The sequence below is a fragment of the Aplysia californica genome, unplaced genomic scaffold, assembly GCF_000002075.1.
Source record: "Aplysia californica isolate F4 #8 unplaced genomic scaffold, AplCal3.0 scaffold00873, whole genome shotgun sequence".
Classification (NCBI taxonomy): Eukaryota; Metazoa; Mollusca; class Gastropoda; order Aplysiida; family Aplysiidae; genus Aplysia; species Aplysia californica.
Genome location: NW_004798143.1, coordinates 195,877 through 220,284, shown reverse-complemented (window position 1 = coordinate 220,284; position 24,408 = coordinate 195,877). Strand labels below are relative to the sequence as shown.

General features: G+C 41.0%; 2 protein-coding genes across 2 annotated transcripts in view; one reads left to right on the top strand and one right to left on the bottom strand.

The window, feature by feature from the left end:
* LOC101856762 (D-2-hydroxyglutarate dehydrogenase, mitochondrial) overlaps positions 1-7,361 on the top strand; it is a 12,478-nt gene extending 5,117 nt beyond the window's left edge. The window contains exons 4-7 of the mRNA XM_005110307.3: positions 38-206; positions 4,166-4,452; positions 4,826-4,997; positions 7,047-7,361. Coding sequence (XP_005110364.1) covers positions 38-206; positions 4,166-4,452; positions 4,826-4,997; positions 7,047-7,303 — 885 coding nt within the window. The 3' untranslated portion in view covers positions 7,304-7,361. The remainder of the gene's footprint in view (positions 1-37; positions 207-4,165; positions 4,453-4,825; positions 4,998-7,046) is intronic.
* A 1,922-nt stretch (positions 7,362-9,283) lies between these two features.
* The window catches only part of LOC101857751 (phosphoinositide 3-kinase regulatory subunit 4), a gene marked incomplete in the record, with an annotated part of 46,069 nt that continues 30,944 nt past the window's right edge, over positions 9,284-24,408 (bottom strand). The window contains 9 exon segments of the mRNA XM_013089098.2: positions 9,284-11,489; positions 12,102-12,283; positions 12,994-13,151; positions 14,052-14,282; positions 15,184-15,275; positions 16,188-16,272; positions 16,874-17,004; positions 18,236-18,431; positions 22,590-22,718. Of these exon segments, the coding sequence (XP_012944552.1) occupies positions 11,276-11,489; positions 12,102-12,283; positions 12,994-13,151; positions 14,052-14,282; positions 15,184-15,275; positions 16,188-16,272; positions 16,874-17,004; positions 18,236-18,431; positions 22,590-22,718 (1,418 nt within the window).

The following is a 24,408-nucleotide window of genomic DNA, read 5'->3' as shown; positions in this document are numbered from 1 at the left end:
ATATTTATATCTATTTTCTTTCATCTTTTTCTTTCAGGTTCTTCCTTCTGGAGAGATAGTAGACTGTCTGACCACACTGCGCAAAGACAACACCGGCTACGATCTCAAGCAGCTCTTTATCGGAGCAGAGGGCACCCTGGGCATCATAACAGCTGTCAGCATTCTCTGCCCACAGCAGCCACGAGCGGTGAATGTCGCTCTTCTAGGTAGGTGAATGAATCAGCCAGCTCAACACACCAAATTCTCTCAGCATACATCAAGCAAAGCAAATCATCAAACCTTCCTGTAGACGAGACTTGGCTTAAGGATGGGCTTTGGGCAAGAATGAAAACTCGGTCCGTGCCTCAGCTGAAGGAACATCAAAAATACGCTTAAAGTCCATCAACAGTTGGAGGGAATTGGGCCGACAGAGCTCTAATAACGCAGGTCTAGAACATCTAATCCGAGAACCCCTGCGGCCAGTGAGTACAACTCCCTCGTAGAAGACCTCCTGCAACCTCACAATCAACTCAAAACTTGCAGTGTCTATGACAAAAACAGATCTACCTAATATGCGACGTGAAGCAGCTCTCGAGACTGTGCGCCGATTGCCTACGTCCGACCTCGATATCTTCACTGACGGCTACAGGTTATGTGGAGGAGGATACTGGTGTCTAGACAAATCTTCTGGGGAGGAAACATGCGTATCCGTGCCCGCGGGACTATACGGAAGTAGCTACCAAGCTGAAACTACCACCCTGCTCCGCGGACTGCAATGTCTCGAAAAACAACCATGTTTTCAAAGAATCCACATCTTCACAGACTCCCAATCAGTCAGTTGTTCAACACTTAATGTCCGGAGTGACTGCAGTTCGTACTGAGATAGAGGACAAAATGTGGACCACTATCTGCCAGTGCTGTGAAATCCACGGACACCTTCACATACAATGGATACCAGGACATTGCGACATCTACGGGAACGACCGAGCTGACGCCCTGGCCAACAAGGGAGGCCGCCTCGACCAGTCCAACACTCCAGTCGATATCGCGTCAGCAAGCTCGTGCATCTCGCATTACGTCATTGCCCACGCATGGGAGAAAGCGCGAGTGCACGACTCTGTCGGGGGAAAGGTGAAGCCACCACCGGAGAGGGACAAAGAGAAAGACCTTACCGTCAGACAGAGAAGAGTGTTATCACAGCTAAGATGCAACGCGAAGAGCCCCATCCTGCAGACGTATCTCCATGCAATAGGCTCCGCTCCCAATGATTCCTGTCTGGTGTGTGGCACAAGTCCTGACGACCTACAGCACGCACTGTATGAGTGCCCGCGGGGGGAAGAACATCGAGACCCACTTATGGAGAGCAACGCGAGACCGGGCCCAGATGTACTCTGGACGAGGCCACAAGAGGTTGCCGCTTACCTGTCTGCCTGCGGCAGACTGCCGCCTTCTTAACGGAGGCCAGCCAGAAGAAGAAGAAGAAGAAAAATGGCCCCGGTTGTTTTTCCGAAGGACACAACATCCTGAGCATGCTAACAGGTTGGGGTTTTTTAAAATTTCAACTGAGATAAAAACATTACCTACATGAAATTAATTTCAAGAAGTTTCATTCATTCATTCATTTCTTAATAATAATAAGTTGTAGTGGATGTCTGTCCTTGTCATGACGAAAGATCTTTATTAAAGATTAGCAGTACACCATCAGCAATGGTTTACAAAAATAAAAAGTTGGCCTATTCCTGACAGTTACATGGTTACAGCATGATGCCATCGAAATGCAGCAGGATACTCATTGTATGGCTACCAATGTAAGACAATGGATCATCATGCTTTCTGCTGCCTTGCACTGAACAAGGTCAGGGACTTGCTCATCATTCTTTGGAGACCAGACACAGTGAGCTCACTCAAAAGGACAACTTTACAGCACTTTATGACCCAGAACTAAAGGGAGAAGAACCTTTCTTCCTTTCTTTGCTTGATCGATGTGATGTTTTGGATGTTACGACACACAGACTTGATCTAAGTTCATAACAATATAACAGGCACAACTGGTTTCTTGCCTGGTCAAACACCAATTGATGACCAAGATCCTTTATTGCGTACAAACACAGAGGTACAGGAACAGGTAATCGAGTAAATGCTATATAAAGATAAACTTGTTGAGCATGAGTAATGTGTATAAAGTAATTAAAGTGCACTAAATAGTGATTTCCTGACAAATCAGTGACAACAACGCAACAGCAACAACATGACATGACTTGAAAACAGTTTACACAAACTTGTAGGCCGATGCCTGTTTTCTGGATCTAGTTAGGCTTGAGTCAATGTCAATTCTGATGATCTGAAGTCTAGACTCTGGGGTTGTTCATCACTGCAGAATGTGATCATTGCGGACTGGCCGACTGACATTGTGACATTGCTAGAATTTTGTATATTATATCATTTTTGTATCCTCCGTAGTGTAGAATAGCTTGTTTTGCTTTGGCTTAACTGCAGTTGGGCAGTGGAATAAGCTAATATATATGTGTAGTGAGCTTGCTGGGATCTCATTTTGTATCACTACAAGGTACGTTGGTTAATTGTATACTGTAAGCATTTTGAGAGAAAAAGAAAGGGAACAAATTTAAGTAATTGGATATGTCATTAATTTTGTTTAAATGATAAGGATAATGATGATAATAATGATGATGATAATAATAATCATGATAGTCGTTATCATCATCATCATTATTATTATTATCATCATCATTATGGATTGCATTTATGTAGTGAAGATTCCCACTAGTACTAGAAAAAAGCTTAATGCATTTTACAATTTATTAAAACCCTGATAGACCCCGTGGCTATAACCTTCTAAAACATGTTGGAATAGGGCTGTCAACACAGGGACGCAGTGTACTTTCCCCCATCCCCACCCCTACTTTGCTAGTACTGTTTTGAAATGTTAATGTCTGGTATCAATTAAAGCAGTCTGGGCTTATCTCATGAGGAGTCCAAACCATTTTCAACTTTCCTGCCCTCCCCCACCCCCCACCCTCCTGTTCTTTTGTTTATGACAGTTAGATGAATTGGGGTATTATTAATTAGTCTAGAACCAGAGGCCTCCATACATGATACAATCATACATAATTATCCATTATTCACCTTTTTTTTTTCCCCCTTGTGCAATCATAAAGCAGCCCCAGATGAAGGCTGTTCCTTTCAAAGACGCCAGTGTATTTGCGCCAGTGCTGTGCCGGTAGTTTCTTCTCTTTCTTTCTTTTTTTTTTCTGAATTCCACTATGCACAGTAACTATAGAGTCGACACTAAGTGAAGTCCATGCGCATCCTTTTCATATTTTCTGTTCTTCAGTCTTCATAAAGAACTAAATATTAACGAAAACTGGAATCAGAGCAATAGTATGTTTTAAGGAGGAATTTGTTTTTTTTTAAGCTAATTAGAAATTATAAGTAGACTCTGCTGTCCTGTTTTTCACAATACGTGGAGCTTGCTAGTGGAATAGAGGTTTCATAGGGGTGAAAGCCCCTGTCATTAGGTTAACAGTTTCTCAAATGAGTTAAGGCTAAGGGTTAGGGAATGAAATAGATTAAAAATTTCTACAGTGCTGTATTTGTGGCAGGAAAAGACTGATTATGTTTGAATCAATGGGAACTAGGTATGCTTGATATCATTATGATTTCTGTGTACTATTTTGTGTACTATGTGCGCCAGTGCTGTACCGTTGTTTCTTCTCTTTCTTTTTTTTTTTCTGAATTCTACTTCGAGTTTTGGTCTTGATGTGTCTTCAAAGACTTTTTGAAATTTCATTTTCTGATTGTGAATCGCGATTTTGTTCTTAACTTTGGAGAGTTTTTATCATCTTTGGGTTGTGGTTTGCCCTTTGAGTTTTGGCCCTTTGTAATGTTGGGGTTTACTTTAAATAGAACTTATGTTCTAACTCTTCTGTTGCTTTTTTAAAAACTGAGGTTTTGTTTGGAAGTGTTTCTATATCTTTCTTTTTTTTTATGTGGTGGCACTCTTTCACTTTGTGGAGTTTGGTTTGAAATTTCTTATTCATGGTGATGTATGTAAGAACTTTGGTATTTTGGGTTTGGTTTTATTGGTGTTCATTACTCTACAGAGTTTTTTTTTTTCAGCTTTGTTGATTAGTGTTGAACATAAATTTTCCTGGTTTTCTTTTTCAAGGCTGTGCCTCTTTCAACGATGTTGTGAGTGTTTTCAAGTCAAGCAAGTCCCACCTGGGTGAAGTTCTGTCAGCATTTGAGTTCATGGACTCCCATACAATGCAGCTGATGAAAGAAAATCTGCACTTGTCCTGCCCATTGCCTGATTTCCCATTCTACGCCCTAGTGGAATGCAGCGGCTCCAATGGCGCACACGATGAGGAAAAGTTGATGGGTTTTTTGGAGTACACCCTGGAGACTGGGGAGGCTCTAGACGGCACTGTGGCCACTGACATGACCAAAATACAGGTACACTTGATGTATCTGTTTTATTTTGTGTTTATTGTCACTGTCTTGTGTCTGCGTTACTTTGGGTGTCTTCTGGTCTGTGCATGATGCTTTGTGTATTCTAAATGTATTGCAAGTACTGTAAAACGCTTACTTAAACAGTGGGTGGTTGGCGAGTGCTCTAGTGGGGTTTAAGTACTGTAAAATGCTTACTTAAACAGTGGGTGGTTGGTGGGTGCTCTGGTGAGGTTTGCTTCTTCTTTCTTTTCAAACATTTCTCTTGTAACTCTTCTAATCTTCAGCACTTACATGACCCTATTGTGTTGCAAGTGCCGTAAAACACTTACTAAAACTTAAAGTACTTAAACAACAACAAAAAAATGTCTGTTTTCAGAACATCTGGGGTCTGCGAGAGCGTTGCGCTGAGGCCCTGATGCATGATGGGTACAACTACAAGTACGACGTCTCCCTGCCCCTGTCCAACTTCTACCAGCTGGTGGAGGACATGAGAGAGAGGCTGGAGGGGAACGCCATACGCGTGGTGGCATACGGTCATTTGGGAGATGGTATGTGTGCAATATTGAGCTTGCTGTTGAATGGGGATATGTGCTATAGAAATGTTATTTCTTCTTCTTTTTCTTCTTGATATTATTATTGTACTCATTTCATGTGTCATTGTTTACTAACAGGAGGGGGGTGGATTTAAAAGAAAAATTAATTAGATTAGGTAGCGTAAACACGGCCTCGCGGGCACTCGCGGCCTTCCAACCGCGTGGTATCGGTAAAATCGGGTTAATTCCGATCGCTCTTTCTTTGCTCTTTCGCTATAAAACACCAAATGCCGTACACCTTGTAAAAGTTCAGCTTTTCCTCGTTACAATGGTGTAAGTTGTTTATATGTCCGATTATTAGGAGCTGGAGAATCGCCAACGAAAGCGAAGCCCCTCGCGGTCAGAATGCGAGGTCGGCCGGTTGAAAAATTGACACGCGTGCATTCAAATGCTTCGCGGAACGAGGGATGATTAAATACCGTCTTTTCATTGGCGGAGAACTGTAGAGCTTTAAACGGGCTTTCTCGTGATATAAGATTAGCCTTTGGCGTCTTTATAGAAAGCTTTTAAAAACACCGTCAAAATGTTTAAAGATCACTTTTTACACAAAATATGTAAAATACCGGCCTATAAAAAATATTAATTAAAAGATCAGTTTATTTCCTATTCGAATAAAGTATAGTAATTAAATTGGAATTATTTTACATCAATCCTTCCGCGAGACTCAGAAAGCATGTGACCCGCACACGGGGTACACTACAGTATAGAGCCGACTCGCTCGCCGCAGGGGCCGGTGCGACGCCGGCCGGGTCAACGCTCGGTGTTTTTGTCGAAATAACGACAGATATCGTGTTTGAGGTGATAAAGTACTGATTTGTAAATATCTCACAGTCTTGAAAAAAATTATGCTCCATATATTTGTTATAGTGATTGTACTCTGTTAATGTGGAGATGTTTAGTGCACTTGTTACTTTTTTATTGTCTGTCAAACATGGGGTTGCAGCCAGTGACTGACTTTAACAAATTTGATCAAATTAAAAATTGACGGAGAGGTTAAAGAATGGTACCAAAATGCTCAGTGGATATAGGCCTTTCAAATGAAACAGATAAATTTGGCATACAGCTAGTTTGAAAATTTAGTTTCTGGTACCTAATTAGATTTTGTTTGCCTATTCTTGGATTTTTCCAGTAATTTTTTTTTCCAACATGTTCATCAAGTTTTTGAAAGGAAATTGTTCTAGCTGTGGTTATGTTACCCCCTACCAGACTCGTACATTAGTTTTTGTTCGATGTAATATGCAGATATCAGGATTAACAATGGACATTTTGTCTGAGCTGTATTGTGTGACCTTTTACTTTTACTTTAGCTTATGTTTTATGTCAAGGTCAGAATTAATAATAATAAGCGAGAAACTTTTTTCGCTTTGAGGATGTGGCCCTCTCCTTGACTTCTACTTTCACTTTTTTTCTCATGATAAATATTGTTCTTTTATATCTCTATGGTCATGTGCACTCCAACATGAGTTTTTGTTTATTGTCTAGATAGGATTGAGAGAGAATTTTTACTATCTCTTATTTATGTTCTATGACTTTATCACGATTGAGATTGAAATTTTTCTCTACAATTTGTGGTCATGTGACCTCCTGAATTAGTCGTCGTCGTTCTATGTCTAGATCAGGATCAACAAAGGAAACTTTCTAGAGCTGTATAGTGTAATAACTATTTTACTTTTTTGTTACTTCATACATTAGTTTTTGCATTTGTTCTATTTTCTATATCTATGTCACAGTCACAGTTAAGAAAGAAACTTTTCTGTGGGTGATTGGCAGGTGCCTTGGCGAGGTTTGCTCCTTTTTTCCTATCAAACATCTGTCATTGTTGTCTCACCTTCTTTTTTGTGTTTGTTCCTCTCTCATAACATTTAGGTACTTATATGACCTAATTGTATTGCAAGTGCCATGAAAACTCTCATCAAAACAAAAAGAAACCCCATTTTTCTGAGCAAAAAAACTCAAAAAATGTTTCTGTGCTGTGGTCATGTGACCTCCCGTATGTCCCCCCAGGCAACCTTCACCTGAACATGACCACAGCTAAGTACGAGCCAACCACCATGGCCCTGATTGAGCCCTTCATCTACGACTGGGTGTCTCAACAACGGGGCAGTGTCAGCGCTGAGCATGGGCTGGGCTTCAAGAAGAGGGATTTCATCTACCACAGCAAGTCCCCGGCCGCCGTGCGTCTTATGGCCACCATCAAGCGAGCCCTTGACCCCAAAGGCATCATGAACCCGTACAAAGTGCTGCCTGCGGGGCTGGAGTAGAGGCACTCACGTTTGTTGGTCTGTTTGTTTGTTTGAGTAAAGAGAAGCACATCGACACAACAATCTAGGCAAAGCAGTCTTACTCTGTCAAAGCTTTGAGAGCAATGAAAGAAGAATGTTGTTAATGTTATTGTGATAGAGCTCTGTCTCAGGGCTTTTGTTACTGTATCCGCAGGCAGAAATCCACATGATGTATGCGAGCTTGTCATTTTTTACTACAGAAGTACTCTTGTACTTCGATGATCTAGTCTTGTTTTATATTTGCAGTTAATCAGGTCACAAGTGCTTCTTCCAGTGCGGACTGTATCATGTAGTAGAATGTTTCCTAGATAGTATGTCCTGTTAAATTTATTAATCCAGTTTTCTATTTGCCATGTGTTCTGAATACTGAATATCAATGAACTTGGTATTAATAGTATTCATTGTCTATTTGTGCACTTTGAATACTATTGTTATTATGCCGTCTGTTTTTCGTGTGTTTTGAATGTTCACTGTGTTGTATTTTTGCATTGTTTTAATTATCATCATTGCGGAATCTGTTGGCGTATTTTTAAATTTGTTTGCTGTGTATTTTGAAAAAAATATTGTCATTGTGATGTCTTTTTGCGGTATGATCTGATTATCATTGCATGGTCAGTTTGTGACTGCTGAATGTCCCTGTGAAATCTGCCTCTGCACAACCCTGTATTACTCCTGTTATCCATGGTGCTTATGCTCAAATCAAATCTATTGTAATACATTGTGTGGACCAGACATGTTTTCATTTTCCAGTGATCTGGTTTTGTTTTGTTAAAATGCTTGATGGCTTTGACAGCTGTGAGGAAAATGCACCACTTGTCATGCAGACTGACACTTCTTACTCCAGTGAGAATTGTGTTTCTGGCATATGGTATAGATTACCATTTATTTTATTTATGCTACTTTCAACACATTTTGATCTTTTAAATTTTGACTGCTCTTTGTGGCATTGGTATTCCAGAGGTCGTGGGTTTGGGGGTTTGGGGCTCAGGTCTAAAGTTGTTTCCTTGGGAAAGGCACTCAACACAATTTTTTTTACTTCATCATGGCTATAGACAGCCAAAGATCTTTTCAATATGTTAGTGTTTTAGCACCTATGAAATGGCAGCTTGCACTGTATGGTTCCCAGGAAGTAGCGATTTGTTTCAGAATGCTATGAAGTCTGCTGGGGCAATTATAATATAGATTGTAAACAGTAAAGCCCATAGAGCTTGCTGTTGAGCAGGAATTTGCGCTATACAAATACTGTTTATTATTACCTGAATAGGTCTGAGACTGAACCAATGGCTTGGAAAGTTCTTGCAAAAATACAGTGTTATTCTAGTGACCTGAAATTAAAGGTGAACTGACTCCTACACAGCCTGTCTCCTTGTTTGTTTTAGTGTTTTATGACACTCGCAACACAATAAGGTCACATAAGGCCTGTCTCCATCTGTCAGGATGAATGCTTGAGTACCGGTACCATTAAGTGCAAAGGACAAGGGATAGAAACAGAAGTAACAATGGCAAAGGTTAGAAGTAGAGTCCACCATTGAAGGCTTATGACATTGTGACTGAAGTGAATGATCAAAGAGCTCAAACTGTGGTATAACTCTTTGTATTCTCCTGGGTAATAAATTGACTTGTACTATCTCCCAGTGATTTGTTTGGAGAAGCGGAAGCACATTGATACAGTAATAGTTTCTTTCAGTACATGGAAAATTGCAAGACAGAAACAAAAAATGTCTTTTAGTTTTAATAGGAGCTTTAGGCACTTGCAACACAAACAGGTCATGTAAGTGCCGAAGATCAGAGGAGTTATAAGAAAGTAACATCCAAAGAAAAGGAGGAGAGATAAGGACAATAGATTTTTGATAGAAGAGAAGGAGTAAACAACACTAGAGGATCGACCAACCGCCCACCCTGTGCTCTGAAATTTTAGAGCAGATGTTGATGTCAACAAAAAGACAAAAAGGCCCAAAATTGTTGTGTACAATCTGAAAGACAAAGTTTAATGGACACCTCCAACGCACAGTTCCCAGTACATAAATGCCCTGTGTTGGCAACGAAGCAATTTATTTCATGTCTACAATATACTGAAATCTTTCTCTCGCACATGCTCAAATTACACAAGCAAGTTTGCTCTTTCACATCCACAGATAGGCCATGTGATGTGTATACAAGAAATGTACATTTTTAAAGTGTTACAAATGTCCATCCGATGTGCACACACAGTCCTTTTATGACACATACGAGTACTTGCATCCAACATAATATAGGCTTACTCGCACGTAAAATTATCAAGCCATGCACAAACATAAATCTTCCCACCATTCTTCAAACAGAATCCTTCAAACTTTGTCAGCACTCAAATACTACCACTCTAATGGCCAGATTTTGTTGCATATATACCATCACTTCATTCACCAAATCTCACCAACACAAGGACCAAACCTAGAAAATATTCACAAACAGTATAATACATTAAAGAAACTACATTTTGTAAACATGAAAAAAAATAACTGCATAAAACAGAAGTTTCTACCATACAGTACAGTAGGAACTAAAACGTATGACTTAGACAAATCAAACATGAGTACAAGACAGCAGAGAAGGAAAATTCTACGAAACAGAAAAAACCCCAAAAGATTCAACCAGTGGATTGGAAAGACAAACCTGTCGTTCTACATGGTCAATGGGGATCATGGGGAAAATTCAAGAATAAAAAACCTAGTCAGTTTGAGCAAAGATAATTGTTCTACTTGCACAAAGCATTATACTCTTCAGACGACTTCTCTAGCCTGTAAGCCATGAAGATCATTAGAAGCATGATGTGAACAAACCATTACTTGCGTTATTGTTGGTAAAATTACAAGTTTTTTGGGGGGTTTTATGGATTGAAAACATAGCACGGGAACAGGGCAAAGAGGAAGTAAAAGAGGTGAGTCCACATTCACTTGAAAAGAAAGTACCAGCAACACAGAAGAGAAAAATTCCATTATTATTCTGAGAGCAAAAAAATATATATTTCTCTATCATTAAAAAAAACAGTTAAAAAGGGTGTTTCTGAGAATGGGAATCTGACATGTCCCCCGTTGAGAGGAAGGGAAACAAGCCAGTGATTGATGGGAAGGAAAAAAGAAAAAAAATTGTAATACCGATGTTAATGTTTTACCCTTCCATATCAAAATTTACATCATTTATGAGGTAAGCAATGCCTGTCGGGGCTAACCCAGGATGAGATGGAAACAACATCCCAACAGATAGAGATACTCCATAGAAAAACTTCCCCACTCCAGAAATAAATTCATCTCTTTTTGCACGCATCGGCGAAGAGCCTAACCAGTAAATTATGCCACAGCCACCTATGAACTGCTGGGACCACAGCACCAGCAACATGTATTACAAAAACAAGGAGAGAATCCCACCATCAGTAGGGTCACTTTGGAAACATCAGTCCGTCATAAATATTAAATAACAAAAAGCAGGAGGACTTTTTGCAAACACACCATAAGCACAGACACTTGGTAACGACTGGGAGCCACCCAGTATGAGTGTGGGTGTGAGCAAGGATTTGTCTTTGTGTATGGTAGCCTACTTTTGCTATGTGTGTGTGTGCATGTTATATGAGGGTGAGAGTTTGCCCATCTGAGCCCGAAAGCGCCTACTTCTTAACTTTGATGTGGCCGAGTCGACCACTGTGTGAGTGTGTGTAACTAAGAAGTGTAAGTTTATGATGAGTGCGTGAGTGTGTGTGTGCATATGTAATTGCCTGTATGTCAAAATGAGTGTGTCTGTGAGAGAGAGAGAGAGAGAGAGAGAGGGAGTCTACTTCTAGTCCCTGATGTGTCCATTGTAGGCGGAGGAGTGTGTGTGTGTGTGTGTGTGTGTGTGTGTGTGTGTGTGTGCATGCATGTGGCGTGTGTGTGTGTGCATGCATGTGGCGTGTGTGTGTGTGTGAGCGTGTAGAAAGGTCTATTTCCAGACTTTGATGTGACCATTGCGAGCAGCTGAGATGACAAGAGTCTGTGTGCTGTGGCAGAGAGTGATGTCGCTGACAGTGTCCTGGTGTGCGGGTGGCGGTGCACTGTGCATGGTGTGCATCTCGCGATCGTTCTCTGACTTGTCCAGTGGCTCTCGCTGGTTCTCCTGCTCCTGGATTACCTCTGAGCCCTCCATCAGCTGGGACCTGAGTGGCACAGACAGTTTTAGTTTTATTTTAAGTTTTATGGCATTTGCAACACTATTAGGTCATATAAGTGCTGAAGACTATAGGTGTTATTAGAGAGTAGCATACAAAGAAAAAACAAAGGAGAGACACAGCAAAGACAGTTTTAATTTTAGTTTTAGCAAGAGTTTGTTTTGTTTTAGTAAGTGTTTTAGCAAGAGTATTACGGCAATTGCAACACAAATAGGTCATATAAGTGCTGAAGTGTACAGGCATTACTTGAGAGTAACATACAAAATTTGTTTTCGTTTCAGTTTTATTTTTACTGCACTTGCAACACAATTAGGTCATAAAAATATCGAAGATTAGAAGTGTAACAAGAGACTTAAAAAACACAAAAAAGAAGGAGAGATGAGGACGATAGATCTTATTGCACATTGAACAGACAACAGATGATCGGAGGGTGCCACTGGTAGGTCTTGGTCTTATTTCTTTTCTCTTTTTCTTATCTTTTACTTGCTTTTTTCCCCAGGACACTAAATGACCATCGTTGTGCCGGCCTATGCGCTTCTCTATAATCAAACAAACAAATACAGAACACAGAGAGGAACCATCACTGAATAAAGAGCTGACCTGTAGTTGAAGGAGTTGCGGGCGTCCTCCATACTGTCGCTGAAACAGACGGAGTGCGCCGGGTAGCTGAGGTCCCAGAAGCGTAGTCGCATGTCCGTACCCCCGGTCAGAACAAATGGCTTGGACTCTGTGCTCCCGACGTACAAACCACACACACCCTCCTCCTCCTGGCTCTTGTTTTGCTGAGGAAATACAACAACACATTCAGTTAGTACTACTAGTTTTAGTAGAGTTTTACAGCGCTTGCAACACAAATAGGTCATACAAGTGCTAAATATTAGAAAGTTTAGTTTTAGTAAGAGTCTTATGGCACTTGCAACACAGTAAGGTCATATAAGAGCCGAAGATTAGAGGTATTAAAAGAGAGTAACACACACAAAAAAGAAGGAGGGGAGATCAGGACGATAGATGTTTGACAGGAAAGAAGGAGCAAACCACACCAGAGCGCTCGCCAACCACCCACTAAATATTAGAAAAAGATTTAGGTAATAAAGAGTAACATACAAAGAAAAGAAGAAGGAGATTTAAGCACCCACCATCCAACCACACATTCAGTAAGTTTAGTGGTGAGTATAGTGGTCATGTATGACTCAAACAGTGAAGAAAGGTGAGTATGTGAGTGACATATACTGGAGTAGTAGAAAGGCAGTGTGTGTGAATAATAGAAAAGAGGGGCAGTGAGTGTGTGCGTGTGTGTGTGTGTGCGTGTGTGTGTGTGTGCGTGTGTAAGAGAGATTCCCCTTACTGTAAGTGAGGGGAAGAGTGTGTATGTGTGTATGCGAATCACCTTTGTGTAGGTGAGGGGCAGAATGTGTATGTGTGAGTGTGAAGGCATGTGCCTGTACAAAGATGTTTGTGCGTGTATGGGTGTGCGTGCGTGTGAGAGACTCACCTTGGTGTAGGTGAGGGGAGGAGAGCGGCTGGGCCACAGTGTCTTCTGCCTCTGCCGTGTCTCGGCGTCCCACATGGAGACCTCGCTGTGCCAGTTGAAGGAGGCCACAAGCCACGACTGTTCGCTCGGGTGCATGGCCACACGACGCACACGGCGGCCTGTCGGGAAAATACACATTTTAAAAAATTTGTTTTTTAAAGTAAGAGTTTTACGGCACTTGCAACACAATAAGGTCATATATAAGTGCTGGAGAGTAGAGGTGTTACAAAAGTGTAACAAACACAAAAAAGAAGGAGGGGAGATAAAGACGATAGATGTTTGAAAGGAAAATAAGGAGCAAACCACACCAGACACACAGACAGACACACATTTAGACAGACACACAGAGAGTCATTTCATGCTTCAGTTTTCGTAAGTGTTTTACAGCACTTCCCACACAAGTTGGTCATTTAATTGAGTTCTTTTTTTAAAAATTATAGTAGAGGGTTTTACGGCGCTCGCAACTGCATAAGGCCATATGAGCGCCAAGGGGTGGGTGTCAACAGAGAAGTCTTTACAGGGAATCAGACTTAGACTGCTCACCACTCTAGCTTCAACAGCACAAGGTCTGCTCGACTATCAAGGCACCCCAAAATAGCAGGTCACAAGAGAGTGACAAACATACTCAAGAAGTAGAGGCAAATGACAATAGTAAGGATGAGAGGAAAAAAAGCAGCATTTCCCTGTTGTAGATCAGGCACAGTTATGAGCGTGACATGAGTCAGCCCATTTACAATTCTACTATGCTTGAACGAGAAATGTCCCCCCTTTTGCGAATGGCCTAAAGACACTTCAGTCAGTGGCACTGCCCCGGGGGGAGTTAATTGAGTTTGAATTTGACAAAGAGAAGCACATTGACACAATAACGGTCACATAATGCAGAGCAGGAGAAAGAAAGAGAGAAAGGAAGTGGCCCCTTGTACAGGTGATTATCTTATATGAATGGCCGTTAGAGCAGGTTCGAATGTACTGTGTTCACCCCTTCATATACCCCCCAACCCTTTCCCACATGCACTAACCTGAGGGGTGATGTATCCTGTTGATGGGCATGCGGAACCTCATGTCCCAGCACACCAGGGTGCTGCTGTAAGTGCCAACAGCCAGCCAGCTCTGCGATTGGTTGACGGCAAAGCTGGTGATGAGGCCGTCGCGTGGGTCGTTACGCAGGGTCCAGGCTGGGCCGGGAGCCCGGAGGTCCCAGCCGAACATGTGACCAGAGACCGTCGCGTAGGTCAGCACAGACTGGGCACCTGGGGGGTGGGGGGTGAGGGGGAGAAGATAGCCTTAGTGTTTTACGGCACTTGCAACACAATAAGGTTATATAAGTGCCGAAGATTAGAGGTGTTACAAGAGAGTAACAAACACAAAAAAGGAGGGGAGATAAAGACGATAGATGTTTCATAGGAAAGAAGAAGCAAACCACACCAGAGCAGCTGCTAACCACCCACGGGAAAGAGATAAGAGGTTTTACATGTAAATTAGTTTAAGTAAAAATTTTACTGCCACTTGCTACCCAATTAGGTCATAGAAGTGTGTAGGTTACAACACAAGACAGTAGTGTGTGTAGTTCATGAAACAGGTATGTGTTGGTTACAAAACAGAGAGGTGTTTAGTTTTAGCACAGGCTTTAAGGTCATATGAGCGCCAGAAGATTAGAGGTGTTACAAGAGAGTAACAAACAAAAAAGAAGAAGAGGAGATAAGGACGATAGATGTTTGATAGGAAAGAAGAAGCAAACCACACCAGAGCACCCACCAACCACCCAAACAGACAGGTGCGTGTGTGGGAGTCATGTAATAGTTGTGTGTAGGTCATGACATAGGTATGGGTAGGTTATGAAACAGGTGTATGTAGGTTACAAAAAAATGGTAGATCTATGTGTAGGTCATAAAACAGGTGTGCAAGTCACAAAATAGATGTAGGTAGGTTACAAAAAGGGTGTGTAGGTCATGAAAAAGGTGTGTAAGTTACAAAGCAGGTGTGTGTTCGCTGTGAAATATGTATATGTAGGTCACAAAACAGGTGTGCCTTTATCACATATGTGTTTGTCACAAAACGGATGTGTTGTTTTCGCCATGAAACAGGTGTGTGTGTGTGTGTGTGTGTGTATGTGTGTGGGTGGGTGACAACACAGGCGTGTGTGTGTAGTACCTGCATCAAAGTGAGCCATGTCCATGATCTGTCCGTACGTGTCGTGGTCCACGGAGATAGACGTATCTGACTGCACTGCCCCACTGTCCAGCCTGGCAACACACAAGACACATGAGAATACACTTTTTTTTTTAAAACCCCCCCCCCCCCCCTCAAAAAAAAAAACCAAAAAAAACCACAAGACATGAACAAACATGTAAGGAAAAAACATGACTGGAGAACAGAAAAAAAGGTAAGAGGAGAACACTTTTTTTGGATCAAAATTTTTTTCATCCATCGTTGTCAGGTTTTTTTAGTTTTAGTAAGTGTTTTACAGCACTTGCAGCACAATGAGGTCACATAAGTGCCGAAGATTAGAAGTGTTACAGGAGAGGAACAAACACAAAAAAGAAGGTGGGGAGATAAGAATGATAGGTGTTTGATGGGAAAGAAGGAGCAAACCACACCAGAGCACCCGCCAACCACCCACATTGACACGTTTGTTTTAGTAAAGGTTTTACGGCGTCAGCAACTGCATAAGGTCATATGAGCGCCAAAGGGTGGATGTAAAACAGAAAAGTCTTTACAAGGAATCAGGCTTACTCTGCTCACCTCTCTAGCTTCAACAGCACAAAATCTGCTTTGATTATCAAGGCACCCTGGAAATTGCGGGTCACAAGAGTGTGACAAACATACAAAAGAAGTAGAAGAAAAATGATGATAGTAAGGATTAGGAAAGAAAAAGCAGCAGTTCCCTGTTGCAGTTCAGGCACAGTTATGAGAATGGCATCGATGCATTAGCCCATTTACAATTCTACTATGCATAAGAACAGGTTAATGCCCCCCCTTTGGTGGGAACGGCCAAAAGACACTTCAGTCTGTAGCACCGCCCCGGGGGTCATTGTCAGGTTTCAAACCACGGACCTTTTGAATGAGAGGTCAACACCCTACCTCTAGACCACAAGGGTCCCCCCCCCACCTTAACTGTGACAGGGGAGACAAGACTAACGTCAATAGCCAAGTACCTGTAAACCTTGATGGAGTTGTTGTCTGAGGCACAAGCCACTGCACTAGACCGCTCCAGGAAGGCCACAGACTTGATTTTACCTCCTGAGGGAATAAAGAAAACAGCAGTCAGTCATGCTTGATGCATCCCTGTAAGTGTGAAAAGACGCACATCAACACAAGAACAGTCGTTTAATGCAGGGGGGGGGGGGGGAGGAAGACATACACACAGAAACAATAGCGGAAAGAGAAGAGGTAGAGCCTACTCGTGTCACCCTCCAACCATCCCCCTCTTTGCACGTCAAAATCATTAAGGACTAACGAGGCATTCCATGGTCTGAACACATCACCCCATCAAAAGTCACAAAAATATTCAAAGAGAAAATAAGAAAAGTAAGATGTCTGTTTCCTCTTTCCTTTTTCTTCCTCTCTCACTCACCTCAACTCTTTATTTTTTCTCATTTCACTCTTCCACCTCTCTCCTCCTCACTTCTTTTCCTTTTCCTCTTTCTCCTCCCCATTTCTTCTCCATTCCCGCTTCCCTTTCTTCTATCTTCTCCTATCTTCCTTGTAACTTCCCCTCCCCCCAACCAACTCTCAACATTTATCCTCCCACCCCAATCCTTATCCAAAAAGAAAGGATAAAACCAACAAAACTACAGTGGCAATGGAATGCAGATTTCAGACTCCCATAAAGTCTCCTCACCTTGTTTATTGAGTGACACCTTGGAGCGGTTGGCGGCTGTCTTTCCCTCCAGCTTGCCACTCTCCCAAATTCGTACCGTGCCGTCGTTGGAGCAGCTGGCAAACAGACGGTGGTCGTGGCTCACACTCAACCTGGAGAAGCACAGCTTTTTGCGTGAGTAAAGAGGAGCAACTTGATACAATAAAGGTCATTTAGTGCAGTTTGAGTAAAGAGAAGAACATTGACATGATAACAATCATTAAGTGCAATTTGAGTTTGAGTAAAGATAACACAGAGACAACAGCAGTCATATATAACTTAGAGTAGGGAAAGAGCGAGATGAACAGAAACAACAGAGGAAAGGAACCAAGTAGGACCCTCCAGTGGTGCCTTCCAACCTGGACACAGATTTATAAGCAAGTTTCCGCAATGGGTGAATTTGAGTGTACTGTGGGTTATCTATGGTAGTTCATATGGTATTCTGGAGACTTGTATTGACAAAAAAAAAGTTGTCCTGATAACAGCACATACACATTAATTTGCCCACACATACATAAACTTGCATGCTCAAACACAGACAGAACATTTACAAAGACACATACATACACATAAACATAAAAGCACAAATAAACAAACTCACACACAAACATAGATGCACAAAAACAGGGTGACACATGAATACAAACGTACAAACACAGATAAACATAGACGCACATAGAAAGACAGATACACACACACACATATAAACATAGTTTTTGTTTAGTAGAGGTTTTTTACGGCGTTCGCAACTGCAAAAGGTCATATGAGCGCCAAGGGGTGGATGTCAACAGAGAAGTCCTCACAGGGAATCGGGCTTACTCTGCTCACCTCCTTAGCTTCAATAGCACAAAGTCTGCTTCGACTATTAAGGCACCCCGGAAATAGCGGGTCACAGAAGTGTGACAAACATACAAAAGTAGAGGAATGATGATAGTAAGGAATAGGGGAAAAAAGCAGCAGTTCCCTGTTGCAGTTCAGGAACAGTTATGAGCATGACATTCTACTGTGCATAAGAACAGGTTAATGTCCCCCTTTGGGAATGGCCTAAGGACAATAAACATAAATGCATAAACATGTAATACATAAACACTTACACTTAGAAGCACAAACAGGAACACACAAATATACAAGATACACAAACACAATTATACAAACACAGACAAACACATAGTCATACTAATTAGACACACAGACAGACATACAGACTCGAAAGCAAATATTGAAACATAGTCACACATGCAAACACTGATTCACACACACAAACAAAAACATGCCCACAAACAAGAATACACACACACACACACACAAACAAGAACACACACACACACATACAAACACACACACCTGTTAATGGCGGCCCTGTGCTCCTGTAGGTGTGCCACCAGCACCCCCTTGGGTCTCCACGAGTCAGCCGGCCGGTGAGCATCCCAGGCCATGCCCGAGATGGCATCGGTGGACAGGATGTCGTCCTCAAACTGGGCGCGCCGGTGATGCACCAGGTCACGCAACTCCCACTTGCACTTGGCGTACCGAGTGACCACTGCATGGACACAACACAGAAGACATAGAGTGTCAAGACACTGGACGTGGATGACTATTACTTTTTTTTTTTTCGTAAGAGTTTTACAGCACATGCAACACAATAAGGTCATTTATGTGCCGAAGATTAGTGGCGTTACAAGGGAGTAACAAACACAAAAAAGGAGGAGAGGTTTTTTTTTAGTAGAGGTTTTAAGGCACTAGCAACTGCCTAAGGTCATATGAGCGCCAGAAGATTAGAGGTGTTAAAAGAGAGTAACAAACACAAAAAAGGAGGGGAGATAAAGACGATGGATGCTTGATAGGAAAGAAGAAACAAACTACACCAGAGCACCCGCAAACCACCCACGACATGGGATGTCAAGACACTGGACATAGATGGCTATCACTTTTGACTGGTGGGTGCAAGACTTTTGACTGGTGGGTGCAAGACTCTTGTCATATGTCACTTTTCCACTTATGGCTTATGGTAGACTCTTACACTAAACAGTCTCTTTGTTTTCACTTGTTTGAGTATGAGAAACACATTCATTGACACTGTAACTGTCATACAGTGCAGGGAAAAAGCAAGACAGACAAAAACAACACACAGAGAGAAACGAAACAGGATGTACCATAGTCACCCTCCAAAAATTACTCTTATTTACAGGTGATCACAACACAACACAACACAAATAGCATCAGGAGTCGGACACTAAAAATAAGGTTACAACTACATTTGTTTAGTTTTTGTCAGAGTTTTATGGCACTTGTGACAGTGAGGTCGTATAAGTGCCGAAGATAAGAGAGTAACAAACAAACAAAAGAGAAGGAGGAAAGATCAGGATAATAGACGTTTGATAGGTAAAAAAAAAACCAGAGCAAACCACACCAGAACACCCGCCAACTATCTGCCACTACATTTGAATTTGAGTCTTTTTTAAAAATGCAATTGTAAAACTAATCCACACTATTTAGATCACTTAGGAGGCAAACTGCTTACATCCTTCCTCTCAGAGCCAACCCTGGCAGAGAGAGATACAATGTCCTAGCACAATCACTGAGATTTTCAAAAAAGATGTCCCCAACATGAGACTTGAACTTGCATCTTCTGTATCTGACAGTGAAGCACGTAACTATTACACCATGCGTGCTGATGAGTTTGACTGAGAGTACAAAGAAACAAATTGACACAATAACGATCATTAAGCACAGGGGAAAAAGTCAGACAGACAGATAGAAACACCAGAGGGAAAGAAAACCACAGAGGGAAAAAGTAGAACCACAACATTACACAACACAGGCAATATTGGTTAGATACTGGACAAAGATAACAACAAAATGACACGACACAGTTTAGTTTTAAGTAAAGAAAACCACATTGACACAATAATGACCATTTAGTACTAGGGGAAAAGCAAGACCGACAGACAGAAACACAAGAAGGAAGAAAAGAAACAGGACCTTGAGTTTTGAGTAAACTGAGTGAAGAGAAGCACATCAACACAAGTCATTCAGCACACACAAAAAGAAACAACTGAAGGAAAGAAAAGTAAGACACAACATAGGGACATTGAAGGTCAGATTCTGGACATAGAAGTTTTAGTCTAATAGTTTTAGTCAAGAGAAACACAACACAATAATGCTCTTTTAGTGCTGGAAAAAAAGGGCGAAAAATTGTCTAGGTTTTGCACCCCTGGGAATGCTATAAGGTTATTTCAGGGGCGGGAACTTCAAAATTAAAACATTGGTGTAAAGTGCCTTTCCCAAGTGTACATAGTAGGGTCAAGGTGTGCATTGAATTTAAAACCTGCAATCTCATGATTACACGTAAACCTGCAATCTCATGATTACACGTAAACCTGCAATCTCATGATTACACGTAAACCTGCAATCTCATGATTACACGTCTGGTAGCCGAACTACTAGACTACCAAAGCCACTATTTGCTGGGGAAATGACAACAACACATTCAATTGAGTGCAATCTTACTTAGTGCTGAGATAAAAAAGCAAAGCAGGCAAAACAAACTAAAAAAGAAGGAAAGCAAAAAAGTAGAACATGCTAGTCGCGAGTCCCAACAACCTAAACAGGGCATGTAGGAACCACACATAATAGGACATAGGTGACCACTACATGCTCACACAAGGTGTATGTTTAACAACCTATCCAAGAAAAGCCCTAATGAAGTGGTAAAAGCATTTCTTAAAATATCCTCTTGTCTGTGAGCATTGACTTTTCTATGGAGGGATACGTGTACCCGTTTTCCTACAAGACAAAAACTGGTGACTTTTCTATCAAATAAAGCATAATCTACCAGACGTGACGTCACTAGGTCAAAATAACTATCACACAGTACAACATCTATCATCAAACATAAATATTCTTGGTTACATCAGAAACCTAACTTTTCAAGGATTATATTTACCAGAGAAACAGAAGTCTTCAGGGGTTATATCTTGCGGATGAAAATAACACTTCAAGAATTATATATCTATTAGAAAAACAAAAGTGTTTGTGTGTTATATCTTTCAGATAAAAATAATTACATATCTGTCAGAGGAACAAAACTACTCATTGGATCCATTATCACTACCAAAAAAAAAAAGGGGGAGGTATGAGTATCATGCTTTTTATTCACAAAAGCATACCTGTCATAATGATGTACTGTGATATATATGCATGTGTATGCCAGACTGTGAGACTGAAGAAATAGCGAGTGAGAATGAGAGAGAGAAAAAGAGAGAGATAGAGAGAGAAAAGAGAGAGAGATAGCGAGAGAGGGAGAGAGAAAGAGAGAGAGATAGAGGGAGAGGGAGAGAGGGAGAGGGAGAGAGAGAGAGAGAGAGAGAGAGAGAGAGAGAGAGAGAGAGAGAGAGAGAGAGAGAGAGAGAGAGAGAACGGAAATGTTTTTCTATCTGTATAGAATTAATGTTTTAATGAATGTTTCTAGTTACTCACGTTTCAACTTTATTTTGACTGTTCGTGAATTTTTATTGCATTGTATATTTTTAGTGAACACATTTTCAACCTCACTGCGAGACTGTTTTTCTGGTATAAAATTTTACACATATGCATTTATATTATATGTATAATACTTTGTTTTACGTACACATTTGTGTCGATTAATTTTTAAGATGTGATGTCTTTTTCATTGTAATGCGCATTGAGCATCTTTTAGGAAATGGAAATGCGCAGTATAAATGCTATTTATTATTATTATTATTATTATCATGCAGATGGAGGGAATCTAGCCTACTTACTGGTGATGTTTGGGTGATACAAATGTAGTTTATTATCATATTCATTATTATTAGATCTATTGTTTATAAGGAGAAGAGGTTATCAAAATACGTTATGAAAATCTAATCCGCTCCCAAAAGTAAAGACCAGCATGCAAAGTAGTAGAGCATCGGTAAAGCAAAATTTCAAAATGAAATGATTGAAAATTGAAATGAGTGAGTACATGGTAGAAGAAACAAGCCAAAAAGACATGCGAGATGAAGGTATGATAAGAAAAAGCCCAACAAGAAACGAAAATGATAGTAAATATATCAGGGGGGGGGGGGGGGGGGAGGTGGATTATATGGGGTTAAGAAGTCCAAACCAGCACAGGGGCATAAATGACAATAGTCACAATTTTCTTTCTTTCTTATTTGCCTTTTGTTTCCATTTTTTAAGTGGCTTGTTTCATTTTGTCCATCAATATCATTTTTATCCACCATGTTCTAATCACATGTTTAAAACAGGTCGTACATGGAAAGTACAGCAGTTCTCAGTATGAACACAGGAAAGAAAGGCATTAGTTTTTTAAATTTTGTCCCAGACTAATGTTATCTATCCCCTGTAAACCAGTCAAAAATGAAAATAAGAGAAGACCAAAAACCCATACGAGATGGCAGAAGAATAAAACCCAAAAAAAAAGCCATATGAACTGAGGGGAAAACAATCAGGCCCCAAAAAAGTGAAAGGCGTAAAGTAGGGAGGAGGCAGAAGCCACACCAAGCCATGACAAGCAAAAAAAAGGGTAAATGCTCAAAGCAGGCAAAAAAGGGTGAAGGTCACAGTAAACCCAAAAGAAAAAAAAAAGGTCCAAAGGCCAAGCCAACAAGAAAGGGTAAAGGTCACACCAAGCAGGCAAAGGTTACACAGCAAGCAAAAAACTGTGAGAGAAAAAGACCTGGCTTCTGAGCCGACGACTTGTCGCCACTGCCGGCCGAGGACACCGACTTCTGGAAGCTGTCTACACTGAGCAGGCTCTGAGACAGGCTCTCTGAGTGGGATGCACCACTGGAGGGGCCGGGGCTTGCTGGAGAAGGAAGACATTGGATGACAGGCTGCCCACTGTCTGTTGTGTGATAATGGTAGATGACAGGCTGCCCACTGTCTGTCATGTGATAATGGTATATGACAGGCTGCACACTGTCTGTCGTGTGATAACGTTTGATGACAGGCTGCCTACTGTCTGTTATATGATTATGTTAGATGACATGCTATACACTTTCACGTAAAAATGTCAGATGACAGGTTATACATTGTCTGTCATGATAATGTCAGACGACAGGCTGCACTCTGTCTGTTGTGTAATAATATCAAACGACAGGTTACATACTGTCTGTCAGGTAATAATGTCAGACCACAGCTTATACGGTGTCCGTTATGTGATAATGTCTGATAACAGTTCGTACACTGTCTGTCATCTGATAATGTCAGATGACAGGTTATACCTTGTCTGTTGTGTGATAATGCCAGACAACAGGCTGTCACGTAGTAATGTCAGATGCAAACTGTCTGTCAAGAAATAGTTATGTAAGATGACCGGCTGCACACTGTCTGTCCACAAAACAAGGCTACTTACCACTTAGCACACTAAGCTTGAATATATCAGCCTATCATGCTATAACCTTAGGATATTATCTGACCGTCTTGCCAAATCATCACACTATCTATCATGTCATAACGTTAGATGACAGAGTGTACACCGTCTGTGGGTAGCAATGTTAGACAGCAAAGGGTCTGCCATGTTACAATGTTGGATGACACATTGTCTTTCACAAAAATATGTAAGACGACAGGTTGCCATCTTATAAAGTTAGATGACAGGTTGCACCCTGTCTGCCCCTTTACATTGGTCTGTTCCATTACATACTGTTAGATGACAGGCAGCAACCCGTCTGTCATGAAAAAACATGAGACAACAGACTGCCATGTTATAACGCTAGACGACAGTTTGTCACGTTAAAACATTAGATGACAGTATGTCATGTCTTAATGTTAAACGACATGTCATTTTATAACATAAGATGACTGTAATGTTATAACGTCTGTCATGTAAAAACATGAGACAACAGACTGCCATGTTATAACGCTAGACGACAGTTTGTCACGGTAAAACATTAGATGACAGTCTGTCATGTCTTAATGTTAAACGACATGTCATTTTATAACATAAGATGACAGTATGTAATGTTATAACGTTAAGACGACGGTCATGTTATAACATTGGGCAGCAGTCTGTCATGTTATATAACAATAGATGACAGTCGGTGACGTTATAATGTTAGATGACAGTCTGTCATTTTATAACATTAGATATATAACAGGTTGCACGCTTGTCTATCTACAGACCTGGCTACTTACCACTCTCCACTACTGCACACTTAACCTTGAAAGTATTTCTCCCAGCAATAGCAAAATCCAACTTCAGCCAAAATCGTACCATTAATTTTATCATTTCTGAGCTTGTAAGCCCACTACCCTAATAACACACCAGAATTGTACCCATCTTATATGTAGTATACTCCTGCTATCACATTTATCTATATTTTAATCTCTTTGTGCGTATCATGTTGCACTTTTTCCATTCCTGTACAGCCAGAGAAAAATTTCCCACTGGGATAATAAAGTACCATCTTATCTAAATTACCTTATCTTGCCTTATTTTATCTTATCTCATCTTAACATATCTTACAAACCCACTCCCCCAATAACACACCACC